The sequence below is a fragment of the Oscarella lobularis genome, chromosome 10 (genome assembly GCF_947507565.1).
Source record: "Oscarella lobularis chromosome 10, ooOscLobu1.1, whole genome shotgun sequence".
NCBI lineage: Eukaryota > Metazoa > Porifera > Homoscleromorpha > Homosclerophorida > Oscarellidae > Oscarella > Oscarella lobularis.
In genome coordinates, this window is record NC_089184.1 from 2,973,738 (window position 1) to 2,992,849 (window position 19,112).

The following is a 19,112-nucleotide window of genomic DNA, read 5'->3' on the forward strand; positions in this document are numbered from 1 at the left end:
AAGACTTATCCGGGACTTGTTGCGTTTGCAAGAAGTTCGTTGAGTCCGTTACCCGGTACTTAGAGTCCCAGCAGCATCGTCGAACCAATGATTTGCTTCGGCTTGACCGCTTTCATCTTCCTCTTCGCAGTTTCTGCTTGCAACGGGGGCCCCTTGCCCCCGATCGACTTGCGATGCAAGTTCTTCACATTGCAGCTTAAGCATCTAGCTCTCAACTCGTTCCTCCCGCCTTTAGGCAACAATCTAGCAAGCACGCACGACGGACCAGTTCTCGGCGTAGCCGTACCAACGTTTTCATGGCTTCCGCGACACACAGATCGAGTAGGCGGCCAAACGGCCTTTCAAGTGCTCATCTATTCGTCTCGAGAGCGCGATACGTTTCGTCGTCCCGTCATTGACAGGCAGGGCGAGATTATTACTTTTTTAGGAATAAATAAATACATAATGTATATCTAGTGGTAAAGTGATTTCTTCGAATTTTCGAGGCGTCGAAGTGAACAGCAGTTATGAATATCAGAATTTTGTGCTGTATTCCTGGACGGTAGAGATAGACGTTTAGAAAGTGATAGTGCTAAGTTAAGTGGATAACATGACAGGTGCGTTGGTGGGATGAAAACGACGTTGCTTCGGACTACAGTCCTTTGTCAAATATGGAAGCAGGTATTCTGAATCAGGTTAGTGCAAATTGGCTATTTCATAAATAATCCTGTTGACTTCATTTTATTAGACTCTGTGGAAAAGTTCGCCTTGGATTGCAGCTCCGGATTCGGTTTCCGGGGCTCCTTATCTCCGCAGTCCCGAATTTTCCGTACGTGTTATCGTCATTTTTACTCGTGAAACAATCACTGTTGAGTTTCTTACCTAAGGCTACTTCCAATTCGACGCTTCGTCGAGCGAGAGTCTACGTATCCGGTTTGGGATACTTTCGTCTATACTTGAATGGAAAGCGAATAGGAGACGAGGCCCTTGCTCCTGGCTGGACAAAGTACAGGTACACTGTGTGCGTTACTTTAATTAATACAAAATCCTTTATTTCTCATTTCTTCAGCACGCGTGTCTTCTACGTTGTTTATGACGTAATGCAGTATCTCGAGGCGAAGAATGTACTTGGAGCTATCGTGGGCATTGGCAGACGCAACACGGTATTAATTCTATATAATTAAGAATAAGGCGCTCATCTGTCACTCAACAGACCGTCTTTCCTCCATTGGACAGCGTTTCACCGGACGACACCGTACCGAGGATATTTCGACTAAAGGTTCTCGTTTGAAAATATGCACGTGTCTTCAATGACATTGAAACGGGTGGACATGTAGCTCGTTCTTACCTATGACTCGGATGTCGAGTCGTACGATGAAATTATGGTGAGTAGCACGGATTGGCGCGCCGCATCGTCGCCTGTGGTGAGCAGTTCGATTTACAATGGCGAAGTGTACGGTGAGTTTCGACAATATTAATTAATTAATTAATTATTAAATTATTCTTCTTTAGATGCTCGTCTAGAGAAGGCTGGATGGAATGAAGTGGGCTTTAAGCTCGATAATTCGTGGAAACAGGTATATGACGTCAGAAATCTGCTCGTGGTTTGCGTGACTTGGATTCAATAGGTCGCAATTGTTTCTGGTCCTCATGGTATAATGTCTCTTCAGCTTATTCCTCCAATTAAAGTTAGACAAAAAATCATATTTGAATCTCGGATGATGTTTGTCTTATCCATGCAGCAAGATCCGCCTAATCCGCCCATTGACATTCAAACACTGCCTGTAAGTACAGTAATACACATACTCCGCTCTCTTAGGTACACTCATTTCTTTTAGGGCAACATCTACGTCCTTGACTTCGGTACGAATCTAGCCGGATATTGCAGATTGACGGTGAAAGGTGATAAAGGCCAAGTCATAGTGCTCAAGTACACACACTGCAAGAACGAGTCGATTTCTTCATCTTCCCTTATACCGTCCCAGGCATGCTGAAGTCAAACTCCATCCTCCCTACGGTCCTAGGAACGGCAGTTTATATTACGCCAATCTTCGTTCGGCTGAGGCCACGGATACCTATATCCTGCGAGGCGATCCTCAAGGCGAAGTAGGAGATACATTCATGCGATCTTTGTCCATTGGATATAATATTTTTGCAGACGTATGAGCCCTACTTTACGTATCACGGTTTCCGCTACGTTGAAGTGAGGGGCTACCCTGGAAAGCTCGAAGTAAGCGAATGCAAGAGAAACTTAAACTTACTCCACTGAACCCATCTTGGGGCATTGTGACTGTAGGCTGGAAATTTGCAGCAAATTCCTATTCATGCCGACGTCGACGCAGTAAAGACGCTGAACACGTCAAGTCTTATTATGAATGACCTTCAGGTTCAGCTATATAACATAATAAATAATATATATATATATATCATATAATGTGTAGGCCGTTGTGAAGAATAGTCACCTGTCTAATTTTCTAAGTATCGTCACTGGCTGTGCACAGAGAGACGAGAGAATTGGATGGTTTGTCTACCTTTTCATTATCATCTTCTTTTATCTGACGTGACCTCTCGTCGACAGGATGGGCGACGCCGGCTTGTCGTCTGACATTATGGCTCTCGGTTTTGACATGCACGCTTTTTTCGTCAATATGCTTCGAAATATTCGAGACGACGAGGTGCCCGTCTCTTGTCATCTTTTCAAAGTCAATTGAGTTGAGTTTCTATAGGGAGAGGACGGCTCGGTTCCCGACGTTGTTCCCTATTATCGATACGGTCATCGGCCTGCTGATCCTTCGTGGAGGTAATACGTACCGTTTTCTTGCTTTTTTGAAATGACATCACGACGTTTAGTGCCGCTTTTCCTCAAGTGACGTTCGTCCTCTATAAATACTACGGCGATCTGAGAGCGGTTCGCGACAACTACGACGCTCTGAAGCGTTATTTCAAAAACATTGCATCTCAGGTGTGATATATGTAATGCTGATCCCCCCAAAGTCATCATGTTGTTCAAGATTCCCTCGTCCGGTCTCGCTCACATGGCTGGACGATACGGAGATTGGTGTATACTGAAGCCTCCAAATCCAGTATTGAATCATCAAAAGAATTAGATTTTTTAATTATTTAACTGCATTTGTTTTAAAAGGTGCCTACAAGTTTTACGTCGGCGTTTAGCTACATTGAGAATCTTGAGCAGGTAAGAGAAAACGAACGACGTCAAGTTTGAATCTGTCTTCATGCATCATCTCGTAGTTCGTGGAAATGGCGCGAGCAATAGGAGAGTCCGCTGACGCTGTAACGTACGCAGATATGGTAGCTCAGCTTAAACAAGACTATTTCAAAGCGTTTTGGAACGGTCTGTGCATCCTTTTGGTATAAGCCCTACGTTTACTTGCGTTTTCGTTGCAGGAACGCATTATTGCACGCCGCAGATTACCTCCTATGCTTTGCCTCTCTTCCTTGGCGTCACTCCGTCGAATCTGCAGGAAAACGTTGAACTGGAGTAAGTATATATGGGTCGACGTTTTTATATATGTGACGTCTTTAATTGCCATTCAGTTTCTTGAATTTAATTGATTCGTCCGACGGTTGCTCGTGCCCAAGTGCAGGCATCATAGGAAGCAAAGTAAGATGCCGTCATTAGATAGCAGAAAGAACACGCAAAGTCGTCTCTTCGCAGTTCCTTCCACTGTCGCTTAGCAGACTCGGTCGAACGGACGCCGCCTTGCAAGTAGCGGAACAGCTCCAAGTTCCCAGTTGGGGTGCGTGCGATATGACGCAATTTCAAACTGTTTTAAATAATTAACTAATTTAATTTAATTTAATTTAATTTAATTTACTTTCTTTGAAGGTCATATGCTTTACAACACCGAAGAACCGGCGACTGCTTTGTGGGAACTTTGGAACGGGGATATAGAAGGATCGGGCATGAACTCTCGCAATCATCACATGTTTTCGAGGTACTGACATATAGCGAACAAAGACCTTCATATGTATATGAGAGGATTAGCATCGGTATGTGGATTCGCATGGAGTTGGGCGGACTTCAGCCCACCAGTTCTTCCAATAGTGTATGTACTAAACCGCCAACAGTCCTGTCTTATATTAAAATTCATATATTTAGGTTTTTCAAATTTTTGTTGCTCGCACGACCGGTCTTAGCTACGTCGACTCCGCGGAGCATCGAACGACATCTGGACGCGTAGCTTACGGCTGGCGACGTAGCGGCGGCACGCATTGTCGCACCGTCCCGGAAAATCGATCACCCGCCAGTCCGATACTTCCACTGCACGCCGACTTGCAGCTGGATTGTGGAAGTGACGAAGGCGGTGTTATTCAGTCGGTGCGACTAGATGACGCTTCATTTAGCCGCGTTTGTAGCAATTTTTTATTTTTAGATTGATTTTGCTGATTTCGGTTTGCCCACTGGCGGCTGCGGTAGCTATGGCTACAGGAGCTCGTGCTCTTCTCAAAATGCTTCTGAAATAGTGCTCTCTTGCTTTATTAATTAATTAATTAATTAATGAGCTATTCATTGTCAATTTTTTAGATAAAGAAACGTTGTTTGGGTCAGAAAACTTGTACTGTTCCTTCCGGTGTGGATTTTTGGTAAAGATGCACGTCTAAATTAATTTAATGTGATTCACATTTGCCATGTTTTTGCAGGGACGATCCGTGCAATGGAAGTGTGAAGCAACTCAGCGTTCAGTACACGTGCTCGAAACCAGACAGTATCGTTGCCAACATAGAAACATCGGTACGTGTCTAATCTAATTTTATTAGTGTTTCTTGAACCTGATTTATTTTTCTAAGGTCGGCATGACGTCAGAACTGTACCTACCGTTATACGGCTTACAGGTTACTTTCTGAAGTGGATACTTCTGACAGTGGAGCTTAGCGTTTTCTGGTGTTTCTAGGACGTTTCTGTTCAAGAAAATCAAACCCTCATCTGGTCGGTAAAATCTTCACAAAATATCTCTGCTCTACCGGCTGGCATTTCAAATATCGATTATCTTCTTCGCGAAGACACGCTAAAGGTTGCAAGCCTTTCCTGTTGCCTAAAATTATTTCTCTTATAATAAATAGGTGACGTTTCTGTCGGGATTGTATACCTTTTCTTTGAGTGGATCTGCGTCTGAACGTCAATGCTATTCTGTTGCTGGTGGAGGTATTCCCCTCCTTTGAGTCGCTGAGCTAAATGAGTATTTTTCTATTTGTATTAGAGAATGAGACCATTTCGTGTCCAGAAGGAACCGTTTTTACTCGCATCGTTTTCGCTTCGTTTGGGAATCCAGAAGGATCGTGCGGAGCGTGAGAGTCGAGTTCTGAGCTCTCCTTATAATATCTTCATGTGGCCTTTGTAGCTGGACTCGGGGCGAATGTCACGCTGGCTCGAGTAAGATGCAAGTGGAGAGGTACTGCTTGGGCGAAGGAAGCTGTTACGTAACTGTAAGCGTTATTTCTTCATTGACTTTCTATTTGAAGATGCGTTGGGGTGGGGTTTCCATATAGGCTGCGAAGGCAATGTTTGGCAACTTTCAATGTTCTTCAGACTCGATGTTGCTGGCTGTTGAGGCGTTTTGCGGAAAGCGATGACTTTCTCGTGACAGGTTCACACCGTTGCTTTCACTTTTTTTTCTACGTTTTGTACTGCAAGGAGCTAACAGCTTAAAATAGTTTTCGCGTCAGGCTTCATTACTCCTTAGCGTTTTTAATCAATCAACGGCCTCTATAGTTGGGAAGGCGTAATGACGGGTAAGACGTTTAAAATGTTTATTTCATGCGTTGTCTTTTGGTTTTTGCAGGCAAATCGTTTTTTTTTAACTGACGTCGTGCTGTGGTCTGGGAAGCAGAGGAAAGAACGAAGACGGCAACTCCATGTGAGAAAGTTTCCTGATATGAAGTAATTGCTTCAGTCTGCTTCAGTCTGCTGGGCGGCTCATTTAGTAGGCTGAAACGCCTGCTCTCTCAAAAAAGCAAGTAACATTCATTGATCTTATTACAATTTATCCTAGTCTTTTTTTAGAAAATGTTGCCCATACATCTTATCATATGTGCAAACTCTTATGTTCTCAAGAGGTCGTCGAAAAAAGAAAAAACAGAGAAAGCGCTCTGTAGTTTGTACTCTTTTTAAATGATAGTTTTTATACTTCTCTGTAGAAGTAGAAGTACTGTAGTAGTAGTAGTAGTAGTAGTAGTAGTAGTAGTAGTAGTAGTAGTAGTAGTAGTAGTAGTAGTAGTAGTAGTAGTAGTAGTAGCGTCGATGTAGCGTAGCGGCGACAGGGTCCTGAGCTGGACCCTCCATTGCACATAGAGAATTTCATAATTTTATTAAATAGAACCCGGAAGTAAACCGGAAACTCTAAAAAAATTTGCGCATAAGTCTCCCATCTTTTGCTCTCCACCTGCACGGACCGCAGGGGTCCGTACAGGCTTCGCTTGGGTGGGGGTCAACCTCACTACTCCCCCGTCGGAGTTAGAGCCTGTTTAGTCTCCCGGCTCGGACGCCTGGGACCGGCAGCCCTCGGATGTGAGTGCTGCCAGCCTGATTCCAGGGGGACCGCTATTGTACCCACCGCGTCTTGCCCAAGTGGGGTGGCAGTTTATCACTCATGCCACTGGAGTAGGGGCTATGCTCCCCTGCGTTCAAGCCACTTTTAACCTCTCTGGCTCAAGAGTTGGGCCAGTTTTATTTAGTCACCTCAGGGCCCGGAGGTGAATTTGCTTACAAAACAAAAGAAACAGTTAGGATCAAACGCATAGAACCTGACCGGAAAGCGCGAAATCCTTTTTATTCTCTTGCCGATGGCGTGAAGCTCGCGAAACAACACAAATGCACAATTTCCTTTCAATTCCTCAGGTTGTTGAATCCAATATAAAGATTGTCAAATGATTTGATATTACAATTGAGGTTTTTTGCCGTCTATAGACTTAATGCATTACATACCTGATAGTCATTAAACGTTTTTGTAATGATGCACTTCAAGCCGAGCACCCTGGACTCTTCCATTTCCACCAAACGGAATGCCAACATCACCGATAAACTGCCATGTGATCAACAACGGGATCAAACTCGAAACGTTCAAGAAAAATGATCAATTAGGCAAATTAATAAATAATGTACCTCAATCAGACGACCTCCTTCCTGTGACACAAGCAATCAAAATGGCTCGCCAATACGTCGTATTAGATGAAGGCACGGCTAACCAAAAGAAAAAAAATAAAATGCACGTAGACTTCTTCGATGAAAAAGATACCGTGACACCGTTTGTTATGAGTTGGAAAGAGGGGGTTACACACCATGCGCGGGCGTATCTTCGTGTCCTACAGAAAGAACTGCAATAATTAAATTTATTTAATTAAAGCACGAGGTGGTACACTGGTATGCGTGGGCGTATCTTATTTTCTCCGTCTTTGACCCCCCATCGGCGACGAGGTCCGAGTGCGGCCCGGCGACAATCCGAAAGCGATCCATCCGGTCGTTTTCGCTTCGATGCCGACGTTCGCGAGGCCCCTTCGCGTTATCGACTGTCCAGTGAAGCCGATATGCGTTGTCGTTGTTCGGGCTGACGCTGTACTGGTATTCACGACTCAAGAGGGCCGAAGAGCTTGCCGAAAACACGAGAGCGAAGAGCAAGACGATTCCAAGTACTGTAGAAAGAACATACGGGATTGTAGCTCTTGAGGTACGGATGACGTACTCAAGTGGGGAGGTCTAATTAATTAATTTCTCTCCACGAAAAGGGCGAGGCTAACTGCTCATCGCGGGCCATGCACTTCGCCATGCACCGACACAACCCGGTCCACCCCACAAATGTACCACTCCCCTATAAGTAAACAGAGATGTAGCCGCATCCGCTTCCGTACCACTAACATCACTAATGCAAAGCAGAAAAGCAGGCTGCACTGATGATCAAAGAACATGACACTACCAACTTCGCACGTGACCAGCACGAGACTCAGTCAGCGTTCCCAGACGACTAAGAAACGTCTGTGGCGAGGACCAACCGCACTGTGACCGCAGGGCCGGTGTGCATGTTTCATGTGGATAGGACGCGGGAGGTGAGACCGCAGAGGCTTCTGGTTCGAGTCAGAGAAGCCACTGCCCAAAGATAAGCAGAATTTGAATAGTTCTCAGTTACTCAAACATATGACAGACGCTTTGTCTCTTCGCCTACAGGTAAAAAATAGACGCAAAAATCCGTTGACGTACAAGCCGCCCTTCCTCAATCCCAACCGACACTTCGTGTGTGGTTCTTTCGTTCTTCGTATATACAGCATGCGAAACCGAGGTCCTCTCAGTTGAGTAACATCACCATGAATAAGGTCGTCTGCTTCTTTCTTCTTTCCTCTCTTTTTGGAGTTTTCCAATTTGCCTCCGTTCGATTCCAGTCGATCGAGATTTAATGCAGAGACGTTGGCAACTCGCGCACTCCCGTCAACCTGAACGGTACTGACGTTGCGCCGAGACCGGACTACTGCTGCGAAGGAATGATTTGCAAAGACGCTGGAGAAGGTCACAAGTGCTATAGGCAAGACGACGTTAGCTGTTGGCCAGCTGGAACGGCGTGCGCGTGCTACCCGGTGTACAGTTGCGGAGCTTGCTGCAGAGGGGCTTCCTGCACATGGACTCCGCATGCTACATGCAGTTAGCTAATAGATGGAACTGCAGTTTGATTCAAGACACCTAAGTGACGTTCGTCTTTTTCTGTCGTTCAGTGCTATAAAACAGTTTTTGCAAAACTGTTCGTCGTTCGGTCGTTTTAGTTTCCGCTACCTTTTCTTCCCTAACTCAAGATCTCGCGTTTCCGTGCCTTAGTCAGAAGAAGAGCGATGTGTTCGCTCTTCATGCAGCCAGTTTTCGACTTAGGTTTAGTAACAAAGCGGCGGATCAACGACAGAGACAAGACTGCAAAGCCATATGCATCTCGATTATTAAATGAGATGCGGCGCGGCGAGCAATTCGCTATTAGAGTAATTACTTACAGTTGACTTATGCACATACAGTTTAGGCCCTCCCTTTGCTGCATGAATCGTTCGCACTGCTACTGCAGTTTTCTCCTTCTTAGAGGGAAATATTGGATCGTCAGGCTCAGCTGCAACCAGAAGGGTATGCGTTTTTCCTTTGGGTGGAGTGATACGGGACGTCACAGAAAATACGTCATTTCCCTTTACTTGTCGATCGAGGAAGCAAGTTTTCGCTCACCTTCTCTTCGTGCTTGCGTTAAAGACCTTCTAGGATCCATGTTCACGATCGATCGCGAATAAACGCTTTCGGCGCTTCGACGTGGCGAGTTTTCGATTCGAGGAGCACGACGTGGCAATATGTGCTAGTCATTGCCCTTGTAATTCCCCTTCTTAGAGTGAAGAATCTACTAGATACAGAAGGGTATGCGTTTCTTTTGGATCGTGCGATACGTGACGTCACAGAACATACGTCATTCTCCTTTACTTGCCTCGAAGAAGCCAGTTTTCGCTCACCTTCTCTTCGTGTCTGCATTCTTTAGGTAAAGACACGCACATCCTGAAAAATATATGTTGGGTTCAGTGCAATGTTCCTTTCCCCCTAACCAATTTTTTATACAGTAGTTTCCCTCGCCGAATAATAAATCTATCCTAGATATGACTACTATTAATAATGCTTGCTTTGAGGATGTGAGTTAAGTCGGCGAAACGCGGGAGAAAGAACAGTGTAACGGTGTTAGACTAGGACCAATGAAACTTTTCAATAGAAGAGCACGCTTGTATCTTTCATAAGCCAGACACTAAAAATCAAACAAAATATTCTCTCTCAATGTTAGAAAAATTAGAGTAGCCATGCATGCAGCTTACCCGAAAGAATTTTTGAAATTTCAGAGATCTCGGAATGTTTGAGGCTCCATTCACAGTTCTTAGCGAAAAGTGAGGTTTTTAAATCAATAGAGTTACCTCGCACGTACGTACTTCAGAAGTATAGCAATAGAGGTTTCTTCACGCGATTCTATACGGCCCAGAAGCGACGAAGTGGCGTAACGACACCGGCGTCCGGGTAATTTTGAGCAGACAGCGGCTTCAAAACGCATGGTGGAGCGACTGAAACGCAGCGGACGACTCCAACAGACTCCATAGCACGTCATAATTAAGTCCCGGATAAGAGTCTCCAGTGCAAATCTAAATTCAGGTCTATGATTACTTGATGACGTCAATCATTATCAGAGTCAAGAATGGTCGTCGCGTGACTGACTGACTGTGAGACTAATATCATTGCATGGCTCCAACCAAAACACACGCTTTCTTATCATCGAAGAGAACTACAGCTTCTACAAGGCACAGCTGACCTAGCTACGCGATTGGTGCATTGAGATTCTTTCACTCACCCACATAAAACATTCATCATATCCAGATCGACAAGCGTTCTTTCTGCCGTCAGTTTGGCGTCGATCAAAGACTGCTTTGGCAACAGAAGAACATTCTAAATTAGAATACAATATTGAATAGAGCCATTCAACCTACACGTCCTCGCTAATTAAAATTACCTTTTTCATCGTACGTAAAATTTCTTGGTAAGCCAAGGCGTTCCGATGCACGTTCTCATCATCTACGCTTTCGTGAAGAGCAGTGAGCTCATCAATGATGCCAGCCACGTAGTCGTCGAAACTGCGACCAGTTTCTCTCGAAATAGCCTCAAGAAACGGCTCCAAAGCATTCGAAGCTCCAAATCTAAATTCATCCTCCAAATTTTTTCACTGCCGATTCGCGCCAAAGTCTTAGATCTTAAAATGAAAGATGTAGAAGCATCGTATGTTTACCCGTCTCCAATAGCTTCAATACATTGTCCACTTTTGTTCCTATCATACTAGCGTACCTTTCTATAACCGTTTCTTCCTTTTCAAACGGTTTCTGACGATCATCTTTCCATAGGTACTTCTTAAGAAGAAAAGTAGCGAGACGACTGCTATTCTTCGCCTTTTCCCTGATGCCCCTTGCCTCCTCGACGGACCGAAAATAGCTCTTTACAGATACCTCGATGTGAATTTTGGAGCGATTGTAACGACTGTAGGCCCTTAGAATAGCCTTAGCTAACTGTTGAATAAAACTTTTCAATAGACGAGCACGCTGGCATCTCTCTTCAGAAGACACTAAAAATTAATAAAAGAAGCTATTGTAATTAGATTAGCCTGCTTATACCCGGAAGAACTTCCTTTGAAAGCAAAGGAACTATGTTAACGTCGTCCTCAGTGTCATTACTAGCGAGAACTCCGAATTCCGGCGAGACAATTCTGAGCTTCTTAGCAAGAAGTTCGACTTCGTCAACCGCCGTTTTCATTCTAGCGTTACTTCGCCCATATTTCAGAAGTAAGGAAATCGATGTTCTACGTCGCGATTCCGCTGCCTTGATTGACTTTCGAACGCGATCCTTCGCAAAGGTATCGCGCTGAAATACATCAAAATCATCATAGAACGTTTTCTCCGGAAAAGCTCGACGAAGTGCGTCGGTGACGTCACGACGCCGTCTACCCGTAACGCCGGGAAAGACGAGTTCGGCCAAGTCGAGAGCCATGTCTTTGATGCTATCTAGCCTAAATAGAAACCGCTCCTTCACTTCTTTTCCCTTACGAATTGAATAGACTATTTCGCCGTTGAATTCGCCGCTTTTGACGAGACCGATTTTTACGTCGAAACTCATGCGCTTGATTTGAATGGCGTCTTTAAGGGTGTTCTTCTCGAGCCAAGTCAATATTTGTGATCCGATGTGAAAGAGAACTTTGACGTCATCTAATGTCTCGGCGGCGTCGTCAAATTCGTCCTGAGCCAAGGACAGTCCGACTTTTGCTTCGTCAAAAGTTAAATCCACAGCCGCGCGCACACCTTTACAAGCAATGTTTTTGGCTTCGCAACCAGCCTTGCAACCCCAGTTGAACCAACTGCCTGAACAATCTACAGGGGGACCCAACTATAGGATATCAAAGCGAAAGCACCATGCTTACATTTGGAGCACTTCTTGATAGAGCAAAGACCCTTCAAGCTGTCGCGGGCTTTGTCCATTTCCTTCTTAGCGGCCTCTAGAGTATTACTAGCAAACTTAAAGACGTTTTCCGCCTCACTGATTTTAGTTTCGGCATAGGTAGCGGCGTCTTGAATGATTTTCTCAACTGCTTCGTCTAGATGAGCCAACGAAGTTGCCAGAAGACGTCCAGATGCTTGAAAAAACGCGCTTTTAAGCGATCCGTAGGAAGCGTAAATTTTTAGAGAGGCTTCGATTAGATCGAACAATTTGCCCCTTACGTAGAATAGGAATTGGGAACTGCTGACGAAAATTCGGACTTCCTGCTGGATCAGACCATCGAGTAGGTTCACATAACCACTACCGCTCAAATTTATATACGGTCGTTTACGCCAGAACCAGCCGCTCTGAAGACGAACGTCAGCAAGAAAGAAGGGCCCATTCGTGACACAATCTTCTGACTCGTAAAGCGTGATGAGACCTCCAGCTAAACTGAGCGGCGTCATTCGAATATTGAACTTGATGCCACGCGGCCAGCCAACGTCAATGTCAAGAGACACTTCATACCCCAATAAATCAATAACACCTTTCAAAACGAGACCCTGTGGTATCTTCCCAAACTTCGAAGAACGGTCTCGAGGTGAATACGACACCTCTAAGCCTTTCGGAAGACCGCTTTCTCTGAGAAGGCGCGGCACGGAAGCATCGTACTCAAACGCCTTTAAAAGAGACCCGATGGTCAATTTGTTTACCTTGCCGTAGAAGTAAGTGTTTGAGGGATCCGTTACATCGTAGCCCATTGCGCCTTCAGCTTTTATTTCGCCTTTGCTGCCGGCTGTTCCAAGATTGAGTTTTCCGGATATTTGAAACTGTAAGAGGTACGGTGGCACAGGGCTGACAGTAGCCTCGAAGTAACCATCGCAAAACGACAGATATTTGAACCCGAATGCCTTTTCCCAAACACCAATCATCTCCATGGACATTTGTATGCCAGGAGGTTTGAATTCGGCGCGAAGCCTCCCATCAAAAGTCAACTGCGGATCGGAGATCTTCAGTCTGGCACCTAACCCAACAAAAGTATCTTTACCAACGCCAAATTCGATTCGACCCTCGACGAGCCACACTCCATCGGCCAGCTTGATGTTCGCCTTTAGACTCGCCGATACGACGAATTGCGTTAGCGACGTAATCGACGCTGATATCTGAAAATCGCCTTTCCCGATATGTTTCCGACAGAAAGTGCAGAAGTCGTCGTCGCCGCTACTGCACCTCGTCGGAAAGGAAAACGAAGCTACGAGTTGGAGACAACATCGAACATCCATCGTTCGTAAAACTTTGCCTTCCAGTTTGACGCCTTTCAAGTCATCGGACGCTACAATGACGGCCACTTTGAGACGCTGATCTAAAGGTTTCAGTCTTTGCACTGATTTTCCTGTGAGTTTTTCAATTAATTCGGCTAAATTTGTCTCTTCGAATTCGAATCCTTGAGCAAATTTTAGTTCGCCGCCGGTTGTCATGACGATGACGCTGCTCAGCTGGACGCCTTTCCAATTGGAAATCTGCGGTTGCCCGGACAACTCTATTTCAAATCCAACGTTCTTTGCGCTGGCGTCGACCTCTAGCTGGAGCTTTGGATTCAAAATTTTAAAATCGTCAAGCGATGCTTTCTTGAGAGGTTCCGAGAGTATTCTAGGAACGACGGAAAGTCCTGCGAATTTTTTAATTATTTGTCCGAGATTTATTGAGGAACCGGTTGCCGTGACTTGAAAGCCTTTTCCGCGAGGATCCGGCTTGATTTCGACAGTGAAACTACTCGACCCGAATCTTAGATAACCTCCGACTTCTATTTCGGTCTTGGGTGAATTTGCGAGAGTAACAGCCAAAGTCAGAGACGGATCGATTACAGAAAGGTAGTTTTCAATTATACGGATCTCGGAAGGGCCCCGAAAGTCGGCAAGCAACTTTTGAGGACCCTTGCCAGTGAACTCGAAACGAGAAAGCTTCATACTGAGAACGTCAGTTAGTCCTGTTGGAAGAGCTAAGTCCTTCTCGTCGAATTTAGGAAAAATTAGACGAATCAAATTTCCGACTGTGAGCGTTCGGCCGGGATCACGTAGGGAAAATTTCACGCCATTGTTTGATACTTTCAAAACGCACAAAACAGGCGGTTCCTTCGAGAGAAATCGTATAGCACCCACAAAGGCGACTCCTTTGGTGACCGGTACAGTGTGCTGGAGAATGCCGTCCAAGACAGAAGGCAGAAGATTGGGTGCCAAGTCATCCGAAGACACGACCACACCTAGTTCAGCCACTTTGATATCTTTAATGAATCTGACTCGAGTCAAGTCAACAGCACCGCCAGTGATCTGTTTGGCAAGGAGAGCCGGAGAAAACTCCGTAGATGATACGAATGCCGCCGTGTAAACGGTTCGCGCTTCAGTGTACGAATTCCCCGCGTACTTTGTCGCAATGAAGTGACAACGAGCGCTTTTCCAGTCGGATATGGTCGGGTTGCCGGATGCGGCGAACGCGTAGCCCATCGAACCGTACGTCGCAACGACGCTCGACTTTTCAATTGTGAATTTATCGAGTGGAAGTTCCATTTCTTTCAAGGAAGTATTAAAGTACGTGGGAAGAGCGCGACCGCCAAGCCAGTCGATGAAACTTCCCACCGGAACGGAACCCGTAGAAGGGGCCCCATAGAAGAAGAGCGACGGTCCAACTTGGGATATTTTTAAATTCAAACTGGCGCCGCCGATTGTAACAGTTCCGGCGACACTAAAGTCGCGAATGTAAAACCGGTCTTCTTCTTCCGGAGCAGACGGTTGGATGACAAAGTTGACGTAAGCCGTGACGTCATCCACAGAGAGGCCACCGTTATCTATTATCGTCCACTTAGGAAACGATTTCGTCCCAAAGCTCCACTCTCCCGATAGCGGATCGACTGAGAAATTGCTCACTTTGAAATTGAATGGATTTTTCGAATCGAAGGATTCAGTCCCGAGAAAATCAGAGACATCAGGAAATATAAGTTCGAGAAGTTGAAGCAGGGTATAGTCTTCATCAAAAATCGCCGTTATTGACGTCGGCGTGCTGACGACGACGATCCCACTTCGATTGAAGGTTGAAAACTGATCGTACTCTGCAACGGCCGAAGCGAGAGTCGTCGTATCTCCAAAGAAATACGCGTCACAAATAGTGAAGGCGACGATGAGGAGAAAGACGCTGAAGCGCATCGTGCCGGGGTTCAGTACGCGATGCGGTTGGCGCGTGCTCGAGATCGCGCGTGCTTCACCTCTATCTTTGACCTGATCGAGATACTTGAACCCATTAGGGCCTAGGGAAGAGAGGGACGAACCTAAACTCGTTGGTTCAAGTATGCCGGGAAGAGCTTCTTCCGCATTCCAAAGTGATTCCTAATCGAAAGCCGGTTGCCGGAATAGGCCCTTTAAACGACGACGCGAGTCCATAAAACGCGGTCAGTTCCTCCCAATAAACCTGCACACATACGTTCGCAAACACCGCGGACTGCGCGCGACGTCGGAGCGAAAAACGGCCCCTTGAATCACAACTTTGCCCGCAGGTAATACAGTTAGTGCGTGCATCATCGGTGTTTGCACGTGCACTGCTGAACCGCGCGCAGAAAAATGCGCGGCACGCGCATTGTTGAACTTTAGGGCGTGCAGGCGCACTTTCAGCCCAAACGCAAAGATGGTGACAGCGCGACTTGATCGCGCTTCCACGACGCTTCGTTTCGTCGTCGTTTTCAGCCTTCTTGAATTGACATGTTTCTCGACGGCTTCGCGACTGCACAACGTCTCGATAACGGCGGAATCGACTAAAATTTCTGCACCAAGACGTCTTCGCCGTTACTTCCAATCACCGGTCAACGACCAGATACCGCCGCCCGCCTCTAGCATGCTCGCCTCCAGCATGCGCGCGTTCGGCTCAATCTACCACCGCGTTGGGCAAGATGAGTGGACTTTGTGCGGTGAAGGTGTTCTTCTGTCCAGCCACATCGTACTAACGCATATCGATTGCCTCTTACAGGACCCGTCCCTCATATTTTTCACTATATACAATCGCCATTACACATTTCGCGACTATAGATATTCCAGTCCGTACGCCATTCTTGAGCTTGTGCAGCCTCCTGACGAATTACCTACAACGTACCCGTTTCTGTCATGGACGGCTGCGTGGCAGACTACAGACCCGAATTGGATTGTCTTGCCAGAGATGATCAAGTCCCAATCGTCCACGCCCTATCGACTCTCTACTCCATACGTATACGTGAACGGCGAAGTAGACATACGCACACTTACTAACTGTGAATTTGATGACAAGAAGGATATGTTTGCATTGAGCTGCCCCAATGCTGAACCTCAAGCGTTTAACAAGATGGTTAAAACTGGATCATCGTTGTTTCGAATGGAGGATGCTAGTCCAGTCGCTCGAGCTCTAACCGTCTCAAGCATGGTGATGAGAGGAGAATCGTTTCACAAGTGCCAAAGAAGCTTCTCCCATCAGCATTTGTACTTCCTCAACGTTGTCCATCCTATAACTCAACATCGAAATCCTCTGTATCTTTGCGGGCCTAGACTTACGTACGACGACGTTCTGACAATAAATACGAAAGCGAACGAAATGGGCCATTCTTTGTTCGACCAAAACGTCATACCCCGAGGAAGAAGATGTAAGGCTAAATGAATAGAAAGAAAATGTGAATATAACTTGGAGTCTATTTTCAGTTGCATCTATTAACATAAACGGAATGGCGCGACAAGAGAGAGACATGGGCGGATACGTCTCGGAAACGTTAGCAGCTGTCATCGTACAAACGGACATAACGGCTGCGCAAGAAATTCCCGAAATTCCCAATACTTCGACGCTAAAACAGAAATTACCCAATACATACCAATATTTCGTGATGGAGCAGTTAGCTTTCTTTTACAAGAAAACTGATCTAATTTTAGAACACTGGGCAAAGCTAGAAAAACCCCAAGGAAAAACCTTCGGTCTCTACGGTCGGTTTAGAGTAAGTCAATTAGATATACAGTATATAAATAATTAGGTGTTTTCTAACACAAATTTCGCTGTGGCGCAGTACGGAATACCGAATTGGCAGTGCATACATTTTTTTAACGTACATCTGGCTCACGGAGATGTGGACGTCAGGCGAGATCAACTCAAATTCCTTCGCGAAACCATTCTCAATGAGGTCATCCAATGTGGATCGATCATCGTCGCCGGCGATCTCAATATTGGCGCGAGCTTGAGAAACATTCCGGATACGAAAAAAGATATTGAAACCGTTATCGAAAACTTGTTAGTCCTTGCACGATTTTTGGTGCGTATAGACGCCTATCTAACTTATGCATGTTGAAGGTCGTTTATGCGATTCCACGACACGGGCGATACAACGGCAAGCGACGAAGGAAGCCGGAGCAAAGAATCGCACTTCGATCACATACTAGTAAGCGAAAATACCCGTCTGCTTCACAGGTACGTCCCGCTGAGCTATCCTGGCCAAAGACAGAACATCATGTATCAAGACTACGTTCCTGTTTCACCATTCCGAGGGACTCGGCCAACGGCAAGGAACTACGATCTTAGCGATCACCTTCCTGTGCGCTTTATCGATTCTACTTTTGGAGTCGCTATAGGAACGTGGAATTTAAAAAATTTCAACGTTAATCAAGTTACGAATATGAATAAGAAAGAGGGAAAATATGCGGATACATTTACAAGGGTATTCAGCAAATTTGACATTCTTGCGCTGCAAGAAGTCAGCGGACTGGCAGCGCCTCTGTACGGAAAAAACCTTCGACTCGGCAGTAATTCGCTTGGAATTGCGTTTTCAACAAACGCACCGGTTGACTGTCAAGATATTCCAATATCTGGAATATTCGATGGCCGCACCATTGACTATAGATCTGCTTGGGGATGTCTGTTTGGAGACGGGTCAAACGTGCGTTAGCAGAGCTATACAATTCATTGCAATAGAAGAGATTGCACGTGTTTTTTTTCATAGAGCATTGTCGTTGTTTCTGCTCACATCGAAAACAGCAAGAAAGAGCCACTTCGAACGAGCGAGCACTACCGGGAGTCCGTGGAGAGGTTCGTTCAAAAACGATATTCTAGTCAAAACGTCCAAAAAGTCTATCTTGTTGGAGACTTCAACAGAGATCCAAGGAGAGGAAGCATCACGTAATACGTTCATCATTATCAAAGCGTTAACTAAGCGTTAGTTTTCAGATGCACGCACAACGTAAATGCAGAGTGGTCATACACTCTCACTACAACAAAGACCGTGCGCGACTGGGTTTGGGATGTCAAACAGCCCCAGTTACGGTCCGGAATTGAAGGATGCCAAGTCCTTAATCCTGAACTAATGAAAGATGTGAACGACAACTACGTTATTCCCGACGATGAAACCAATCCCGGGCCAATGAAAGTGTTTGGATCGTGGAAGGAAGTTTCAGACCATTTGCCCGTTATAACCGAATTTTACTGAGCGAAGACCTAGTAGATTTCGACTTATGCTTTACCTAAGACAGTCCGTCTTTGATGCTAGCAATAGTATTGTGGTATGCAGAGCTGGCTACAAAGTGAGCACGTAGAAATGAATAGAATAGAAACGTCGCGTTGTGAGAGTTTGTCTTATCGAAGACGATATGGGATTGGTATGGTATGTCGATGATTCAGGTTGGAGAGTTGACGAGAAAAAGAATGGTACATGTATCTGGAATGGTGAGCCTTCCAATAGATCGACGACTCCAACGCTTTTTGATCGAAGGAAAATGATTGATCGACTGATAAAATCCCGTAGCGCATCTATGAACGGGGGGGCCCCCATCGAGGGAACATGTCTTCTTTGGCAGCAGTGGACTAGGAGTAGGTATACATTACGTGTATGCACTATAGGGCCTACCTTCACGAACACTCGGCGACGGGCTTTCTGACTGAATTCGCCTACGACGAGCGGGAACGTGACGTATCTAACCGAGCGTATTCACTTCACGTTAGACAGTTATCCTCTCGCCGAATCGGTCGACGGCATCGTCCTTCTCGCACGAAGATCCTCGGGATTGCGCCAGGAGATACGGGCGTCACGATATACGGGCGCCGTGACGTAGGATTGCCGCCTTTCAAT

At 45.7% G+C, this 19,112-nt stretch overlaps 2 protein-coding genes and 2 long non-coding RNA genes across 8 annotated transcripts; 1 reads left to right on the forward strand and 3 right to left on the reverse strand.

The window, feature by feature from the left end:
- The first annotated feature begins 24 nt into the window (after positions 1 to 24).
- On the forward strand, positions 25 to 5,670 carry LOC136191908 (alpha-L-rhamnosidase-like). The gene is made up of 38 exons (XM_065980334.1): positions 25 to 175; positions 236 to 401; positions 457 to 541; positions 597 to 674; positions 728 to 808; positions 867 to 991; positions 1,049 to 1,142; positions 1,193 to 1,258; positions 1,317 to 1,437; positions 1,492 to 1,556; positions 1,608 to 1,667; positions 1,722 to 1,763; positions 1,818 to 1,909; positions 1,965 to 2,085; positions 2,138 to 2,209; positions 2,276 to 2,365; positions 2,421 to 2,500; positions 2,558 to 2,654; positions 2,706 to 2,779; positions 2,830 to 2,941; positions 2,991 to 3,062; positions 3,122 to 3,172; positions 3,229 to 3,331; positions 3,385 to 3,478; positions 3,535 to 3,601; positions 3,656 to 3,737; positions 3,827 to 3,935; positions 3,986 to 4,046; positions 4,100 to 4,318; positions 4,374 to 4,463; positions 4,526 to 4,584; positions 4,642 to 4,732; positions 4,789 to 4,833; positions 4,893 to 5,012; positions 5,062 to 5,143; positions 5,199 to 5,286; positions 5,340 to 5,424; positions 5,488 to 5,670. Exons 1-38 carry the CDS (start codon positions 88 to 90, stop codon positions 5,569 to 5,571), a joined length of 3,411 nt encoding a protein of 1,136 aa, XP_065836406.1. The 5' UTR covers positions 25 to 87; the 3' UTR covers positions 5,572 to 5,670.
- A 652-nt stretch (positions 5,671 to 6,322) lies between these two features.
- Positions 6,323 to 7,619, reverse strand: LOC136191909 (uncharacterized). 2 transcript variants are annotated; one of them, XR_010671024.1, is made up of 3 exons: positions 7,354 to 7,619; positions 7,233 to 7,299; positions 6,323 to 7,177 (listed from the first exon to the last, which is right to left on the reverse strand). It is a non-coding gene; the product is annotated as an uncharacterized lncRNA (long non-coding RNA). The 2 variants fall into 2 exon arrangements; XR_010671025.1 differs by having other exon boundaries at positions 6,323 to 7,047; positions 7,100 to 7,177; positions 7,233 to 7,619.
- Positions 7,620 to 8,173: 554 nt separating this feature from the next.
- On the reverse strand, positions 8,174 to 10,043 carry LOC136191694 (uncharacterized). The gene is made up of 3 exons (XR_010670922.1): positions 9,919 to 10,043; positions 9,808 to 9,865; positions 8,174 to 9,740 (listed from the first exon to the last, which is right to left on the reverse strand). It is a non-coding gene; the product is annotated as an uncharacterized lncRNA (long non-coding RNA).
- Positions 10,044 to 10,198: 155 nt separating this feature from the next.
- LOC136191692 (uncharacterized) lies at positions 10,199 to 19,045 on the reverse strand. Of its 4 annotated transcripts, none has more exons than XM_065980070.1 (8): positions 18,891 to 19,045; positions 16,564 to 16,658; positions 16,282 to 16,514; positions 11,943 to 16,232; positions 11,143 to 11,892; positions 10,764 to 11,093; positions 10,491 to 10,727; positions 10,199 to 10,426 (listed from the first exon to the last, which is right to left on the reverse strand). In XM_065980070.1, the coding sequence occupies exons 4-7, from the start codon at positions 15,193 to 15,195 to the stop codon at positions 10,681 to 10,683; spliced, it is 4,380 nt and encodes a 1,459-aa protein (XP_065836142.1). In that variant the 5' UTR covers positions 15,196 to 16,232; positions 16,282 to 16,514; positions 16,564 to 16,658; positions 18,891 to 19,045; the 3' UTR covers positions 10,199 to 10,426; positions 10,491 to 10,680. The 4 variants fall into 4 exon arrangements, with proteins under 4 accessions (XP_065836142.1, XP_065836143.1, XP_065836140.1 ...); XM_065980071.1 differs by having other exon boundaries at positions 10,199 to 10,274; positions 10,332 to 10,426; positions 11,943 to 16,514; XM_065980068.1 differs by having other exon boundaries at positions 11,943 to 16,514.
- Positions 19,046 to 19,112: the final 67 nt, after the last annotated feature.